We start from the raw sequence: 16,989 nt of genomic DNA on the forward strand, positions 1-16,989 counted from the left end.
AAATTTTTTTTTAATGTTTATCTTTGAGCGACAGAGTGCGAGCGGGGTGGGGAGCGGTGGGGCAGAGAGAGAGGGAGACACAGAATCGGAAGCAGACTCCAGGCTCTGAGCTGTCAGCACAGAGCCCAATGTGGGACTCGAACTCACAAACTGCAAGATCATGACCTGAACTGAAGCCGGACACTTAACCAACTGAGCCATCCAGGCGCCCCTGAACTCGGTTTATATAAAGCATGTTTTTATAGTTTCATTCAATGTGTATATAGCCAGAAAGAATAGCCTTGTCCAATATGCTTTAATTTTTTTCCCATTGGTTTGGCTTTATTTCTTTCACATAACAATTAATGAAAATGGTTTGTTAGATAATGCTTTGCTGAGCACATTGGGTCTTCAGACTGAGCCATGTATGAAGACTTTTGAGGAGGTACACGAACACATGTGATTTTAAAGGAATAGATGTCCAAATTCTCACCTTTTACTTCTTCTCCTCCCAAACACTGACCTGTGTGAGAGGCCCCCGTCGGGGGCGTCATGCTGTGTTGTCTCTCCTTTCATGGCGCCTTTTGCAGACCCCACTTTCACTTCCTAGAAGAAAGTGCCCACACACTCACAGTCTGGTGTTTCTTTGCTCCAGAGTGCAGTAGCCTCTGGGGCTCCATACAAAGGGACAGATGGCCTTGAAATCAGGTGAGTGACAGTAGCAGTGATAGCATCTGGGCCCAGAAGAAATGTGCACTCAAAGTGAACTTACTTTTCAGCCCACAGGTCCCAGCTCTGGGAGCAAAATCCATCAAGCGAAGCAAGGAGCGGGTCTCAGGACCTGCGTGCGGTCATTTGTGGGGACACCACTGACCAGAGACCAAGATTTCTAACCAGGAATTTAGGGCAATGCAAGGAGAAACTAGAGACACAGCGTCCCCGTTACTGGCTGTTTTCCAATAACAGAAGAAAATGATTAAGGACCAGGTGACTTTATTTTATTCTTCCCTTAATTCTGTGATTGATTTTTGGAGGACTTTAAAATGCAACTGAGGGGCGCCTGGGTGGCACAGTCGGTTAAGCATCCGACTTCGGCTCAGGTCACGATCTCGCGGTCCGTGAGTTCGAGCCCCGCGTCAGGCTCTGGGCTGACGGCTCGGAGCCTGGAGCCTGTTTCCAATTCTGTGTCTCCCTCTCTCTCTGCCCCTCCCCCGTTCATGCTCTGTCTCTCTCTGTCCCCAAAATAAATAAACGTTAAAAAAAAAAAATTAAAAAAAAAAATAAAATAAAATGCAACTGAATTAAATGGAAGAGTATACATTGGTAAATAGGATTTGTGCAGAAATAGATTTAGATTCCAATTCCAGTATCGAGGCAGATAGGCTCAGGAACATGTTGTTAGGATCCACACTAACTCGTGTTAGAACATCCCGTGTGACTGGAGCATCTTTTGGGCTACGTTAGCTGTCGGCTTATGTCTGATGTCTTTGATGGCCATCATAACCGGAGAATCACGATGATCACAGGATAGACCATGACTGAGGAGAAAGCAGACTGGTTCCACAAGGATGTCACTATATATTTCATGGCACCTAGGCATCCGGACTTTTGTCTAGGGGTGCTTCCTAGATGTGAGATGGTGTCTTGAACTTCAACTTTCTCCTAAATGCAAAACAGGGTTCCTCAGAGTCCTCTTTGAGAATAGACCAGGAGACCTCAGTGGGCACAGTTTTTTCTGGGACCATAACGAGAGGGCCCATGGATCCAGCCTTGCGGCCATCAGGGTTATTCTGAAAATAAAACCCAGGTGACCTAAGAAAATGGAAGGACTGCATGACTTTAAAAAGTCCTTATGAACAGGGGGCTGAACTGGTTGGTGTTTGAGTTCAAATATGGCAGTAGAGAGTTGAAGGTACTGTTGTTGGGTAAGGTTGTTGGGATCCAGGCAGTTTGCTTTCAAACTCCCCCTTAATGTAAGATAGTACATGCTCCTTGCTCATGTTCAAAGCCAATTTCTATTGTCTCCTATTTTATTTTATTTACTAAATATTTTTAATGTTTGTTTATTTTTGAGAGAGAGAGAGACAGAGCATGAGCAGGGGAGAAGCAGAGAGAGAGGGAGACACAATCTGAGGCAGACTCCACGCTCTGAGCTGTCAACACAGAGCCTGATGCAGGGCTTGAACCCACGGACTGCGAGATCATGACCTGAGCTGAAGTCGGATGCTTAACCAACTGAGCCACCCAGGCACCCCTATTTAAAAAAAAGGTTTTTTTTACATTTATTTATTTTTGAAAGACAGAGAGAGACAGCATGAGCAGGGAAGGGGCACAGAGAGAGGGAGACAGAATCAGAAGCAGGCTCCAGGCTCCGAGCTGTCAGCACAGAGTCCGACGCGGGTCTTGAACCCATGAACCGTGAGATCGTGACCTGAGCTGAAGTTGGACCCTTGACTGACTGAGCCACCCAGGTGCCCCTGGGCGCCCCTATTTTATTTGTTTTTTGAGATACAGTATATTTTTTTTTAATTTTTTTTTTAACATTTATTTATTTTTGAGACAGAGAGAGACAGAGCATGAACGGGGGGAGGGCCAGAGAGAGAGGGAGACACAGAATCTGAAGCAGGCTCTAGGCTCTGAGCTGTCAGCACAGAGCCTGATGCGGGGCTCGAACTCACGGACCGTGAGATCGTGACCTGAGCGAAGTCGGACGCTCAACCGACTGAGCCACCCAGGCGCCCCAAGATACAGTATATTTTTAAGGATTTTTTTAAAGTTTATTTTTGAGAAAGAGAGAGAGAGAAAGCGGGGTAGAGGAAGAGAGAGAGGGAAACACAGAATCTGAACCAGGGTGCAGGCTCTGAGCTGTCAGCACCCTGACGTGAGGCTTGAATCATGAACTGTGAGATCAACACCTGAACCAAAGTCAGATGCTTGACCGACTAAGCTACCCAGACACCCCATTGGAATACAGTATATTTTTTAAAGTTTATTTATTTTGAGAGAGGGAGTGTGTGTGTGAGTGAGGGAGGGGCAGAGGGAGAGAGAGAATCCCAGGAGGCCCTGTGACTCAAGGCTCAAACCCACGAACTGTGAGATCATGACCTGAGCCTAAATCGAGAGTGAGCCGACTGAGCCATCCAGGTGCCATCTCCTTCTATTACCTTTTAAATATTAACCCCATAGAACAGCCTGGATATATTTTAAAGGTAAAAAACTCCAATGATTACAGAGTTATATAGCAAAAGTATGATTCTTCTTCATGTATAGATACAGCCAGTGCTTCAAATACATATATTGCAAATGTTTTTAGTTTAGCAGAATTTAATGACTACTTATTACAGAAACCTCTGATTTGTTGAATGATGCTTCACTGCACGCTTACTGAGTATTTTGTTATACATACTTTAAACATGGATGTATTTTGCTTCTATAGCAACATAGTTTAAAAAATATCTGGGGTGACTTAGTGGCTCAGTCAGTTAAGTGTCTGACTTTGGCTTAGGTCATGATCTCGTGGTTCGTGAGTTTGAGCCCCGTGTCGGGCTCTGTGCTGACAGGTCAGAGCCTGGAGCCTGCTTCGGATTCTGTGTGTCCCTCTCTCTCTGCCCCCCCACTGCTCACACTATCTTTCTCTCTCTCAAAAATAAATAAACTGGGGCGCCTGGGTGGCTTAGTCGGTTAAGCGGCTGACTTCAGCTCTGGTCATGATCTCGCGGTCTGTGAGTTCGAGCCCCGTGTCGGGCTCTGTGCTGACAGCTCAGAGCCGGGAGCCTGTTTCCGATTCTGTGTCTCCCTCTCTCTGACCCTCCCCCGTTCATGCTCTGTCTCTCTCTGTCTCAAAAATAAATAAACGTTAAAAAAAAAGAAAGAAAAATAAACATTGAAATTTTTTTAATAAAATTAAAAATAAAACAAAAAATAATAAATTAAAAAAATATATCCAAAGACCTAAGTGTACATATGTGGCCTATGTGGCGAAAATGAGAACAACTCCCCTTATATTCCTTCCATTTCAGGAACTCGAGGAACAGTCATGTTAAACAGGACTGTGTTGTTACAGGAATCGCTGACACTGGAGGATGTGGCCGTGGACTTCACCCAGGAGGAGTGGCGGCTCCTGGCCCCCGCCCAGAAGGACCTGTACCGGGACGTGATGCTGGAGAACTTCAGGAACCTGGTGTCAGTGGGTGAGGACGGCTCCCCTGTGTCTCTCTTTTAGGGGGTTCCCAGTCAGTGGCCTTTCCTCTGTCAGCTTCGGAGAGCTCTGGTGTGTCTGTGCTGCTCTGACATGTAGGTTCTCAGTCCGTCCCCTCTGGCCCCAGATTCGAGGGTGTCATGTGCCTTTCCCGAGACAAGCCCTTTATCTTTGCCTGCCTGGAAATTGCAATTGCATGGCCCCTGACATAGAACGTTGTTCTGTGTTGGCAGACCACAGCCCAGTTCACAGAGCCTGCCTCTTCTGTCGTTTCCCACGAATAGGGTATGTGGCCAGCATGCCGGCTGCACTCTCCAGACTGGAACGAGGGGGACGGTGGATGACAGAAGATGAAACCCGCCGTGGGATCTGTCCAGGTGAGAGCCAGTGGGGAAGATGGTGAGGAGGTCGCATTTAGTCACTCAGAGTGTCACGGCTGCAAGGGTGTCTGAGGACGTGTGTCACAGAGCTCCGAGAATCTCCCGTAGAAGGGTCCTTTCTCTTTTAGGTGCTTAGAGGACCTGTCTCTGCTTGGGTTCAATTCGTGGTTGTTTCATACAGGTCTCCGTTATTTTTCTCTCTGGGTTTCTTTTTCGAATCTTCAAATCTCATCAGCCTTCTTTGCCCGGTGCTGTATCATCACCTGTTCCTTCTGCTTCCCTTGCTCCGAAAGTCCACCTTCCACACCTCTCTCCAAAGAGAAGTGTTCAATTTGAGCCCCGTCTTCTGACTAGTACCCCTTCCTGTCCCTTTGGATAACGTCATTTTCCCTTCCTAACATTCACTTCCGGTTTTGATTGGGAGTTAGGATTTCAACATGTGAATTTGGGAGGGACGTAACTTCTGATCTTCCCATCTTGCATCCGGGCTGTGTAGAAAACCTCTCGTATCTCTCCTTTGACACCACGGCCACATGCACAGAACTTCTGATGCTACATGTTGGGGTTTCTCCCCACACCAGGCAGTTCTTTGTGACACCGGCTGGGTGTCTTACGATTGAACTCAGTTCTGACATTATCTACCTGGAGGGTAGTGTTAGATCCCATAGGTTAAGGGCAGATCCCATGAGACTGCCCCCCGCTTTAGATATCAATCAGGTTACTCACAGCTTCTGTCTGACTTGGCTACAAATTCGAGGTTCCCATGACCTCCTCCCCCTTGAATTTGATTATTTGCTAGAATAATTCAGAGAATTTGGGGAAATACTTATTGTTTACTAGTTTGTTATAAAAGGATATGATAAAGCATACAGATGAACATCCAGGTGGAAGAGGTGTGTAGGGAGAGGTATGTGGAAAGGGGCACAGAGCTTTCATCCCTCTCCAGGCCTCTGTCTCCCCACACCTCCATGCGTTCAGCAACCCGGAAGCTCCCTGAACCCCACAGTACAGGGATTTTCTGGAGGCTTCATTACACACACGATCAATCATGAACTCTCTCTCCAGTCTCTTCTTTCTGGAGGATGGAGGGTGGGGCTGAAAGTTCCAAGCTTCTAATCAGGCCTGGTCTTTCTGCTGACCAGCCCCCATCCAGCAGCCCACCCAGAGTCACCTTATTAGAACAAAAGATACTCTTACCACCCAGGAAATTCCAAGGGATTTATGAGCCCTGTGTCAGGAACCGAGGTCAGAAACCAAACATTAGAACAGAAGATGCTGAGAGCTCTTATCACTTAGGAAATTGTAAGGGTTTGGGGTGTTTTCTGTGGGAACCTGGGGCGGTGAAGTGTGTCTTTTTTCCTCGACACTTCCCTACCTCCTTAGCTCTCTTATTTAAAGCCTTTTGATTTCTTAAAATTTCTCATTCTTTGTTCTCCGCCCAGACTACATCATTGCTTTTATTTCCTTGTATAATTATTCATTCTGATCTTTCCTTTAGTCTTCCTAAATGAGACTGCTGGATTCATTCCCTTGAATCTTTCCTTTTCCTTATGATAATCACCAACATTAAATCCCAACTAATCACATTACCAGTCTTATATAGGACAGAAATTTCTCTTCGATCAACAGTCTCCATAATATGCTGTCTCTTGCTTATATAGAATTTGCTTCCCTTTTCCTAAAGTCAAGATCAACTGTATTGGAAGGAGTCTTTTTTTTTCTTTTTTTCTTTTTTTAGATTTTATTTTTTCTTTTTTAAAATTTACATCCAAATTGGTTAGCATATAGTGCAACAGTGATTTCAGGAGTAGATTCCTTAATGCCCCTTACCCATTTAGCCCATCCCCCTCCCACAACCCCTCCAGTAACTCTGTTTGTTCTCCATATTTATGAGTCTCTTCTGTTTTGTTCCCCTCCCTGTTTTTATATTATTTTCTTTCCCTTCTCTTATGTTCATCCGTTTTGTCTCTTAAAGTCCTCATATGAGTGAAATCATATGATTTTTGTCTTTCTCTGACTAATTTCACTTAGCATAATACCCTCCAGTTCCATCCACGTAGTTGCAAATGGCAAGATTTCATTCTTTTTGATTGCCAAGTAATACTCCATTGTGTATCTGTATACCACATCTTCTTTATCCATTCATCCATCGATGGACATTTGGGCTCTTTCCATACTTTGGCTGTTGTTGATAGAGCTGCTATAAACATGGGGGTGCATGTGTCCCTTCGAAACAGCACGCCTGTATCCCGTGGATAAATGCCTAGTAATGCAATTGCTGGGTCATAGGATAGTTCTATTTTTAGTTTTTTGAGGAACCTCCATACTGTTTTCCAGAGTGGCTGCACCAGCTTGCATTCCCACCAACAATGCAAAAGAGATCCTCTTTCTCCGCATCCTCGCCAACATCTGCTGTTGCCTGAGTTGTTAAGGTTAGCCATTCTGACAGGTGTGAGGTGGTATCTCATTGCAGTTTTGATTTGTATTTCCCTGATGATGAGTGATGAGGAGCATTTTTTCATGTGTCGTTTGGCCATCTGGATGTCTTTCTTGGAGAAGTGTCTATTCATGTCTTTTGCCCTTTTGTTCACTGGATTATTTGTTTTTTGGGTGTGGAGTTTGAGAAGTTCTTTAGATTTTGGATACTAACTCTTTATCTGATATGTCGTTTGCAAATATCTTCTCCCGTTCTGTCGGTTGCCTTTTAGTTTTGCTGATTGTTTCCTTCACTGTGCAGAAGCTTTTTATTTTGATGAGGTCCCAGTAGTTCATTTTTGCTTTTGTTTCCCTTGCCTCCAGAGACGTGTTGAGCAAGAAGTTGCTGTGGCCAAGATCAAAGAGGTTTTTGCCTGCTTTCTGCTCGAGGATGTTGATGGCTTCCTGTCTTACATTGAGGTCTTTCAACCATTTTGAGTTTCTTTTTGTGTATGGTGTAAGAAAGTGGTCCAGGTTCATTCTTCTGCATGTCGCTGTCCAGTGTTCCCAGCACCACTTGCTGAAGAGACTGTCTTTATTCCATTGGATATTCTTTCCTGCTTTGTCAAAGATTAGTTGGCCATACGTTTGTGGGTCCATTTCTGGGTTCTCTATTCTATTCCATTGATCTGAGTGTCTGTTCTTGTGCCAGTACCATACTGTCTTGATGATTACAGCTTTGTAGTATAACTTGAAGTCTGGGATTGTGATGCCTCCTGCTTTGGTTTTCTTTTTCAAGATTGCTTTGACTGTTCGGGGTCTTTTCTGGTTCCGTACAAATTTTAGGATTATTTGTTCTAGCTCTGTGAAGAATGCTGGTGTTACTTTGATAAGGATTGCATTGAATATGTAGATTGCTTTGGGTAGTATCGACATTTTAACAGTATTTTTTCTGCCTATCCAGGAGCATGGAATCTTTATCCATGTTTTTGTGTCTTCTTCAATTTCTTTCATAAGCTTTCTAGTTTTCAGTGTGTAGATTTTTCACCTCTTTGGTTAGATTTATTCCTAGGTATTTTATGGTTTTTGGTGCAACTGTAAATGGGATCGATTCCTTGATTTCTCTTTCTGTCGCTTCATTGTTGGTGTATAGGATGAAGGAGTCTTTTTTTTTTTTTTTTTTTTTTTTTTTTTTCCAACGTTTATTTATTTTTTTTGGGACAGAGAGAGACAGAGCATGAACGGGGGAGGGGCAGAGAGAGAGGGAGACACAGAATCGGAAACAGGCTCCAGGCTCTGAGCCATCAGCCCAGAGCCTGACGCGGGGCCCGAACTCCCGGACCTCGAGATCGCGACCTGGCTGAAGTCGGACGCTTAACCGACTGCGCCACCCAGGCGCCCCTGAAGGAGTCTTTTTAATGTGTTCCATACATGAGGATCTTTCCTTGGTTCATTGTTTGAAATATTTTCTGATTACCTTAAATGGTTTTTTGGTAGCCTTGTACACGTGGGCACCGACAGCCGTGAGCAACAACAGCAATAACAAATTATTTTCAGAGATGACTTTGTACAAGGGGAAACGAAGTTGATTAAAACAAGCAAATAAGTGTAACACCTTGTGGGGGAAAGTCCGGGAAGATCGGTGGGACAGCAGTGGAATTGTGTGCGAGGCCCCAGAGCTGCTGGAGGAGCTGGGAGTCTAGCTGGGGCCTCTAAGCTTAGGTCTTCAGGGATGGGAGTAACTCTTTGGTAAGACGCCTTTGAGCAGCTGTATGAGGAGTGTGAGGGCCTCGGGTGAACTGAGCTGCCAGAGGACATCATTGCAAGTTCAAAGGCCTGAGGCAGGAACATGTTTGAGGAACCTCAGGGAAACTGGTGTGAGTACAGGGAAGGGAGCCAGAGGGACAGTGGCTGGTGATCACATGGAGATAAGGGCAATGGGGTAGTGGCTGGAGTTAGATTAGACATCTCGTGTACCTTGGAAGCACATTTCAAGGACTTGATGTTTTTAAAATATTTTTTTATTTTTGAGAGAGAGAGGGAGAGAGAGAGAAGACAGGCCGGGAAGGGGCAGAGAGAGAGGGAGAGACAGAATCCCAAGCAGGCTCTGTGCTGTAAGCGCAGAGCCCAATGCAGGGCTTGAACTCACGAACGGTGAGATCATGACCTGAACTGAAATCAAGAGTCAGTCACTTAAACAACTGAGCCACCCAGGTGCCCCAAGGACTTGATATTTTTATTTATTTATTTATTTATTTTTAAATTTTTTTTTTCAACGTTTATTTATTTTTGGGACAGAGAGAGACAGAGCATGAACGGGGGAGGGGCAGAGAGAGAGGGAGACACAGAATCGGAAACAGGCTCCAGGCTCCGAGCCATCAGCCCAGAGCCTGACGCGGGGCTCGAACTCACGGACCGCGAGATCGTGACCTGGCTGAAGTCGGACGCTTAACCGACTGCGCCACCCAGGCGCCCTGAGGACTTGATATTTTTAAATAACGAGATAAGAAAGCATTAGGGAGTTTTCAGTAGAGAATGAATACAAAATCATTTCTATTTAAAATGATGGCTTTGGCTACTTTGTAGAAAGGAGATGGTAGCAGACAGGCTGAGGGCTGAAGTCCAGCTGGGAACCTGTTGCTATGGTCCAGGACACCTGGGCAGAGAGGGTGAGGGTCCGTGTTCTTCTGAATGTGTTTATAAAGAGGGCAGAAATAATTTCCTACTGAAGTACGTAGAGGCTGCGAGAGAAGACACAGAAGCAGGATGACAGGAAGTCTTTCGGGTGCAAGTCCGGGAGGAGTAGAGTTTCCATTTCTGAGATGAAGACGACATGCGGAGGAGGAGGTGTGGGTTGAGAAGTCGTGAGTTCTGTTTTGCACATTGTACATCAGACTGTGCTCACGCGTGTCCAGGCTAGCATGCTGCGTTTGGATATGGCAGAGGAGTCCAGGGAGAGTTTAGGACTAGAGATGGAAATATGGATTGAGTATATCTCGTGTCGTATGTGGACAGATTAAGAAGAGCCTTGGACAGAGGTGCCTGGGTGGCTCAGTCGGTTAAACGTCCAACTTCCTCTGAGGTCATGATCTCGCCGTCCGTGAGTTCAAGCCCATCGTTGGGCTCTGTGCTGATTGCTCAGAGCCTGGGGCCTGCTTCTGATTCTGTCTCCCTTTCTCTCTGCCCCTCTCTACTCATGCTCTGTGTGTGTGTGTCTCTCTCTCTCAAAAATAAATAGATATCTAAAAAAAAAAAAATAAAGGAGCCTTGGACAGCTAGGAATCAGAAAGGTGGCCATTTGTTAAACGCAGGGTTTCCCAGACCCTTTCTTTTGAGAGTGTGTTTTTGTTAGCTTCGGGGTGATGGCCTGGGCTGGTCTATATATGATGCTGTAAAACAGGCCCTCTTGAGCCTAACTGGTCGAGCCACAGTCTTCATATGTGCTGGAAGAAATTGAATTTAGTGAGAAGTAAAGCAATATATTCTAGAAGTAGGATTTTAGTAGAAAATAGAGAACAGGGGCTTCTGGGCGGCTCAGTTGGTTGAGTGTCTGACTTCGGCTCAGGTCATGATCTTGCAGGTTCGTGAGTCGGAGCCCCGCATCGGGCTCTCTGCTGTCAATACAGAGCCCACTTTGGATCCTCTGTCCCCCTTCTCTCTCTCCCCCTCCCCTGCTTGCATGCATGAGTGCACTCTTCCTCTCTCTCTCAAAAATAAATAATAAACATAAAAAAAAAGAAAACGGGACAAATTGGCATGTAAAACATGGAGGTTCAGCTTTGAATGAGGCGTCTCATGCTACAGTCCTGGGCTGGGTGAAGTTAATTGTCAGTGAACGGTAAAGCTAGGAGTACTTTAGAAACCGAGGGGAAACAGTTCACAGTGACGCAGAGTGGGGAAGGGTGGCATGATATGTGGGAGGCATAAATAAGATTGGAGTAAAGATGATGAAGGGCAAAGAACGCAGGTGTGAGTGTGGGAATGGGCACAGCCGTGTGGGGGCTGTCAGAGGATTAGCCTGACTGCAGCCACATGAAGGCCAGGTTTAGAAGGAATTCGTGGGGGAAACATGGATAAATGGGGTGATTGTTGGAGACGTAACTTATTTCCAGGCTAACTGTCGGGACTTGGTTAGTAAGTGAGGTAGAATGGTGGAGCTGTAAGTTGGATTTGTATTGTCCTTGGATGTGTGGTCTCCCTTTTTAACTGAGTGGCAGTGGTGTATATGCATCCAGTAGTTCTAAGAAAAATGGAAGGCAAAGCCGCCAAGAGTCTTGGTCTAGGATCAGAAATGTGATCCTTTAGCATCCTGTAAATGATGGAAACCAAGATGTATATGTAGAATTTTGAAAGAGGGGCACCTGGCTGGCCCAGTCCGTTAAGCGTCCGACTCTCGATTTCGGCTCAGGTCATGATCTCACGGTTCGTGAGTTAGAGCCCCATGTCGGGCTCTGTGCTGACAGCATGGAACCTGCTTGGGATTCTCTCTCTCTCCTTCTCTCTCTGCCCTCTTCACCCCCGCTCATTCTCTCTCTTTCTCTCTCTCTCTCTCTCTCTCTCAACTAAGTAAACTTAAAACAAAAAAGAATTTTGGAAAAAGATGCTATTGCGGGCAAGGTGTCAATTTGGGGGCTCATTACATTGACATGGGAACAGTTGGAATATTCCTTGTGTGCAAGTACAAAATGTAAATGTGACAGAAGAAGGTGACAGCCCTCGTGTGGTATTGTGATGTAAGAAACATGTATTTGGTCTTTCGCCCTGGTTCCTGGCACAGAGTGTCTACAACCCTTGTAATTTCCTGACTATGGGCATGTTTATTTCCCTTATTAATGTAGACAATGTTTGTTGCTTCTCCCTGGGTTTCCCCCCCCCTTTGGTATTTTTGTTTCTAATTAAATTTTTAGTTTTAATTCCGCTATAGTTAACATACAGTGTTATATTCACTTCAGGCGTCCGATATAGTGATTTGACAATTGGACGCACTACTCAGTGCTGATCATGATAGATAAACGTAATCTTAATCCCCTTCACCTATTTCACCTACCCCCACCCTCCTCCCTTCTGGTAACCGTCAGTTTGTTTTCTATAGTTGAGAGTCTGTTTTTTTGGTTTGTCTCTCTCTCTTTTTTTTTTCCCCTTTGTGTATTTTTGTTTCTTTTTTTGACAGAGCATGCACTTGCGAGCAGGGGAGGAGCAGAGAGAGAGGGAGAGAGTCTTAAGCAGGCTCCACAGTCAGTGTGGATCCTGACCCGGGACTCAACCTCATGAACCATGAGATTATGACCTGAGCTGAAAGCAAGAGTCGGACACTTAGACTGAGCCACCCAGGCGCCCCTGTTTTTGTTTCTTAAAGTTCACATATGAGTAAAATCATATGGTATTTGTCTTCCTCCATGGGTTTTTTTTTTTTTCTAATGTTCATTTATTTGTTTTGAGAGAGAGAGCTGGGGAGGGGCAGAAAGAGAGGGAGAGAGAGAATCCCAAGCAGGCTCTGCACTGTCAGCACAGAGCCTGATGTGGAGCTCGATCTCACAAACCATGAGATCGTGACCAGAGCTGAAATCAAGAGGTGGACCCTTAACTGACTGAACCATCCAGGCGCCCCAGTCCATGGGCTGTTTAAAACCCAAACTCCTGGCGCTCCTGGGTGGCTCAGTCAGTTGAGCATCCAATTCTTGATTTCATCTCAGGTCATGTTCTCACGGTTTGTGAGTTTGAGTCCCGCATGGGGCTCTGTGATGACGGCACAGAGCCTGCTTGGGTTTCTCTGTCTCCCTCTCTCTCTGCCTCCCCGCCGCCCCCAGCACTCTCTCTCTCAAAAATAAATAAATAAACATTTAAAAACCCAAACTCCTAATGTTCCAGTAATTGTAAACATGGTCCATACTTTCATCTTTCAACATACTCATTTATCCAAGTGCGAACCCAACCTGTTTCCTGTCTTTATGTGACATTTATGCACTGGTGATTTCTACATTGTTATTTCTAGTTGAGACCTTTCTTAGGATTTACATATCCAATCAAGCTCTTCGTGTCTGTATCAGCTATCCAAAACGCCTCTGAAGGCTGATACGCTCGCTTAATTTCCCCACATTCGAAACCCCAATAATATTTCCCATCTCATTAAAAGTCACTACCCACCTGTCAATTGGCCCAGGTCAGATACTTCAGAATAAGACCTGATTCCTCATGTGTATTAATTCCCCCCAAGTTGAAGTTGTGAGCGAGCCTTGTCTTTTCTCTCTCCGCATTATGTTCTGACTCCGTCCACCTCACTCTCCATTGCTCCCTGAACCCACTTTTCACAGTTTGTACCTGCTTTCTCTGTCACTGCTTGCTTAATTTGGTTTTTCCTAACTAGAACGTATGCTCAGTGGAAACAGGAAATGTGTTTCTATGTCCTCATCACCAGCACAATGCCTGGTACATGGTCATAGTTTCCTAAGGATTTATGGATGTATGAATGTGTCCCACAACATTTTAAAACAGATATCCTTCTATCTCCTCTGGGAACTTGGTTTTATTGTACTTTCTTAGCATGCTTTGTAAGGTCACAGTTAGAAAGGAGCCAAATCTATGTTTATTCATTTTGAGTGATCTAACCTTATTTATGCGCTGACCATTCTTACCTTTCTTCTTTGCTTATATTATTGTGCTTAACCTTTGTTCAAATGATAACAAACATATTTCCTGGAGTCTTTAAAATGAGGTCATGGTGTTGTCAATAAGGAACCAACCTACACAGATCCACTTGAGAAATAGTTTTAGTATATATCAAGCTGATATATCAAGCTCATGGAAAGATTCATTCTTCTCTTCTTTCCTAGAGATCAAGAAAGATGGTGGCCATCTACAGGGGCACTTGCAAAATCAAAGATGTCCAAAGAGAATGAAACAATGCCATGAACATAATGCATTTGGAAACATTGTTCATCGGAGTAAAAGTAATTTTCCTGTAAGGCAAAGTCATGACATCTTTGACTTACATGGGAAAACACTGAAGTCAAATTTAAGTTCAGTTAACCGCAACAGAAGCTATGAAGTAAAGAACCTGACTGAGGTTAATGGGGATATGAAATCCTTTTCCCATACAAAGCATGACCAGTATTGTATTGAAATTAAATTTCCTGAACGTGGAAATTCTGCAAATACAAATTCCCAATTCATCAAGCATCAGAGAACTCAAAAGACAGAGAAACCCCACGTATGCGGTGAGTGTGGAAAAGGCTTCTTCAAGAAGTCTCGGCTCACGGATCATCAGAGAGTGCACACAGGAGAGAAGCCTCATGGATGCAGCATATGCGGCAAAGCCTTTTCCAGAAAGTCCAGGCTCACCGAACACCAGAAAACTCACATAGGAGAGAGGCGGTACGCATGCACTGAATGTGACAGATCATTCCCCAAGAAATCACGGCTCCTTGTGCATCAGAAAACTCACACAGGAGAGAAACCCTATGTATGCAGTGAGTGCGGAAAAGGCTTCTTCAAGAAGTCTCGGCTCATTAACCATCAGAGAGTTCACACGGGAGAGAAGCCCCATGGATGCAGTCTGTGTGACAAGGCATTTTCCAGAAAGTCCAGGCTCATTGAACACCAGAGAACTCACACAGGAGAAAAACCTTACGAATGCACCCAGTGTGACAAAACATTCCGCTGGAAGTCACAGCTCAACGCCCATCAGAAGACTCATACAGGAGAGAAACCGTATATATGCAGTGATTGTGGGAAAGGCTTCATTCAGAAGGGCAATCTCATCGTACACCAGCGGACGCACACTGGGGAGAAACCTTACGTATGCAGTGACTGTGGAAAAGGCTTCATTCAGAAGGGCAATCTCCTTAAACATCAACGCATTCACACTGGAGAGAAACCCTATGTATGCACCGAATGTGGGAAAGGCTTTAGCCAGAAGACCTGCCTCATATCCCATCAGCGGTTTCACACTGGAAAGACGCCCTTTGTGTGTAGTGAGTGTGGAAAATCCTGTTCCCACAAGTCCGGTCTCATTAACCACAGGAGGATTCACACAGGAGAGAAACCCTATACCTGCGGTGACTGCGGGAAGGCCTTTAGAGATAAGTCGTGCCTTAACAGACACCGGAGGACTCATACAGGAGAGAGGCCCTACAGGTGCACTGACTGTGGGAAGGCTTTCTCCCACCTGTCTTGCCTCGTTTACCATAAGGGAATGTTGCACGCAAGAGAGAAAGGGGTACGTCCAGTCACGGTGGGGAATCCTTTCTCAGAGAGCCACAGCCCGTCACGTTCAAGTGATAGCACGCAGGAGAAAGACCCTGTTAATAAGGTGTCCAGGCCAATGCCTTCTGTAGCGGCTCAGACTTCGTTACGCCTCTGTGGGCTCCTAGCAAATAGGAACACAGCCACGGTGGGACAGCCAGGTGCTAGATGTGCACCACCAGCAGATAACCGAGTTTGCACAGGGAAACCTGTTGAATGCAGTGAATGTGGTGCTGCCTTCACCGACCAGTTGTGTCATAGTTTATGTCCCAAAAAGCACACAGGCATAAAGTGTGATACAATCTAGGTGGAAAGCCCTTGAATAAAACCTGCCAGGTCAGTGTGTGGCTGACAGGCCTATACTGAGACACATAGTGTAAAACCCGGGAATAGTATAAAAAGACCAATAGAATAAAGATCCAGAAAGCCTTTGTGGAAAGATAGAGCCTGCCGGGTGTCTCACGGGTCCCATATCAGCAGTGAGCTCATAGCTGGTAGAAATATAATGACTGTGGGAAAGTCCTTCCCCAGAGAGAAGACCTCACTAGGTGCCAGACCGTTCCCACAGGAGAGAAACTGTTGGAAGAGCTTTGAAGGCAGTGACTGTGGCAGGACTGTCACTGAAGCATCCTCAGGCTGGGGAAATCCTACAGAAAAAAAAGGACTCTGAGCACACCAACTGTGGAACGTCTTCAGCAAAATAGCAGCAAACACATCCAGCGAATACGCCCTGTGCAAGTGAATATTTCAGAGATTTCTGCCAGAAGTCTAGCCTCATTGCACACAGTGCACATTTCAGGACAATATACCTTGAATCAGACTCCTAATTGATGTGATGGTGACTCCTTAATTCAAAGGAGGTGGTAGATGGTGCACATCAGTGGTTAGAACTATAACCGTGCACCCCCCCTTTTCTGGGGGGCGCATGAATCTTTCATTCCCACCCAGGATCAGTATTTGGTTAGCTCCTGTATTATTTTGGCTCTAAATTTATTCAGTTAATTTTAGACCACTGAAGTCCTTCAAAAGGAAGCTGAATACATTTAATTCAGTGTTGTACCATGGCATATTTGGATGCGTTTGACTTTGTAAATATCCCCCAAAGGAACAACTACTCGGAACTCCTGAATAACCTATCCGTCAAGTTCTTTGCCTAGAAGACAGTTCCCAGCCGGTACACACACCGCTCAGAAAACCTTTCATTAGCTATTTCCTTACATGATCTACAGACGCTGACAGTAGTGAACTACATAAGAATCCTTGCTGCCTTTGAAGTGTTTTTTTTTTCTTTTTAAACTGAATTACATGCATATAGCACTTTGACCTTCCAGCACATGTAATCAGAGGAGAGATACACCTACATTAGTTGAAAGGGACATAAGGTAAAAGGTACAAAGTATCATGGTAATTTCTTGCTCGAGGGGCATGTTATTATTTGGACAGGGATGGGGAAAAGATTCAGTTGGTTTTACATGTGTAAAATAGGATGTGGATACTTTGTTAAAAGATACTTTCTTTCTACCTGGATTATAAATCCCTACCCAGATAGTTTATAGATTTTCGCATATTCCCCAGCCCATAGCAGACTGGAAACAAATCCCATGGCTTTGAAAGGTGACTGAAAGTAAATGTGTGGCCTAAATGAATGACCCACTGGACTAATCAATCAAGCGGATTTTTGTTCACTTAAGGAAAGGAGCTACGGGAAAGAAATTTCAAAGATCAGAAAATAAAAAAAAAAAAAAAAAAAAAAGAAAAAAAAAGAATCCTGAATAG

The 16,989-nt window shown here is 44.9% G+C and overlaps 2 protein-coding genes across 3 annotated transcripts in view; both read left to right on the forward strand.

Annotated features, from left to right (window-relative positions):
• LOC115503221 (zinc finger protein 615) overlaps positions 1-16,989 on the forward strand; it is a 92,402-nt gene that overhangs the window by 3,826 nt on the left and 71,587 nt on the right. The window contains exon 2 of one of the 2 annotated variants that reach the window (XM_032591341.1): positions 759-966. In XM_032591341.1, the coding sequence (XP_032447232.1) occupies positions 952-966 (15 nt within the window). In that variant the 5' untranslated portion in view covers positions 759-951. Of the gene's footprint in view, positions 1-223; positions 967-16,989 lie in introns of those variants that run through there. The other variant, XM_032591342.1, reaches the window with a different exon arrangement.
• Positions 4,077-16,944, forward strand: ZNF613 (zinc finger protein 613). Its single transcript, XM_030299320.1, has 3 exons — positions 4,077-4,169; positions 4,462-4,554; positions 13,805-16,944. The coding sequence occupies exons 2-3, from the start codon at positions 4,528-4,530 to the stop codon at positions 15,518-15,520; spliced, it is 1,743 nt and encodes a 580-aa protein (XP_030155180.1). The 5' UTR covers positions 4,077-4,169; positions 4,462-4,527; the 3' UTR covers positions 15,521-16,944.

This window comes from Lynx canadensis, chromosome E2, assembly GCF_007474595.2.
Source record: "Lynx canadensis isolate LIC74 chromosome E2, mLynCan4.pri.v2, whole genome shotgun sequence".
Lineage (NCBI taxonomy): Eukaryota > Metazoa > Chordata > Mammalia > Carnivora > Felidae > Lynx > Lynx canadensis.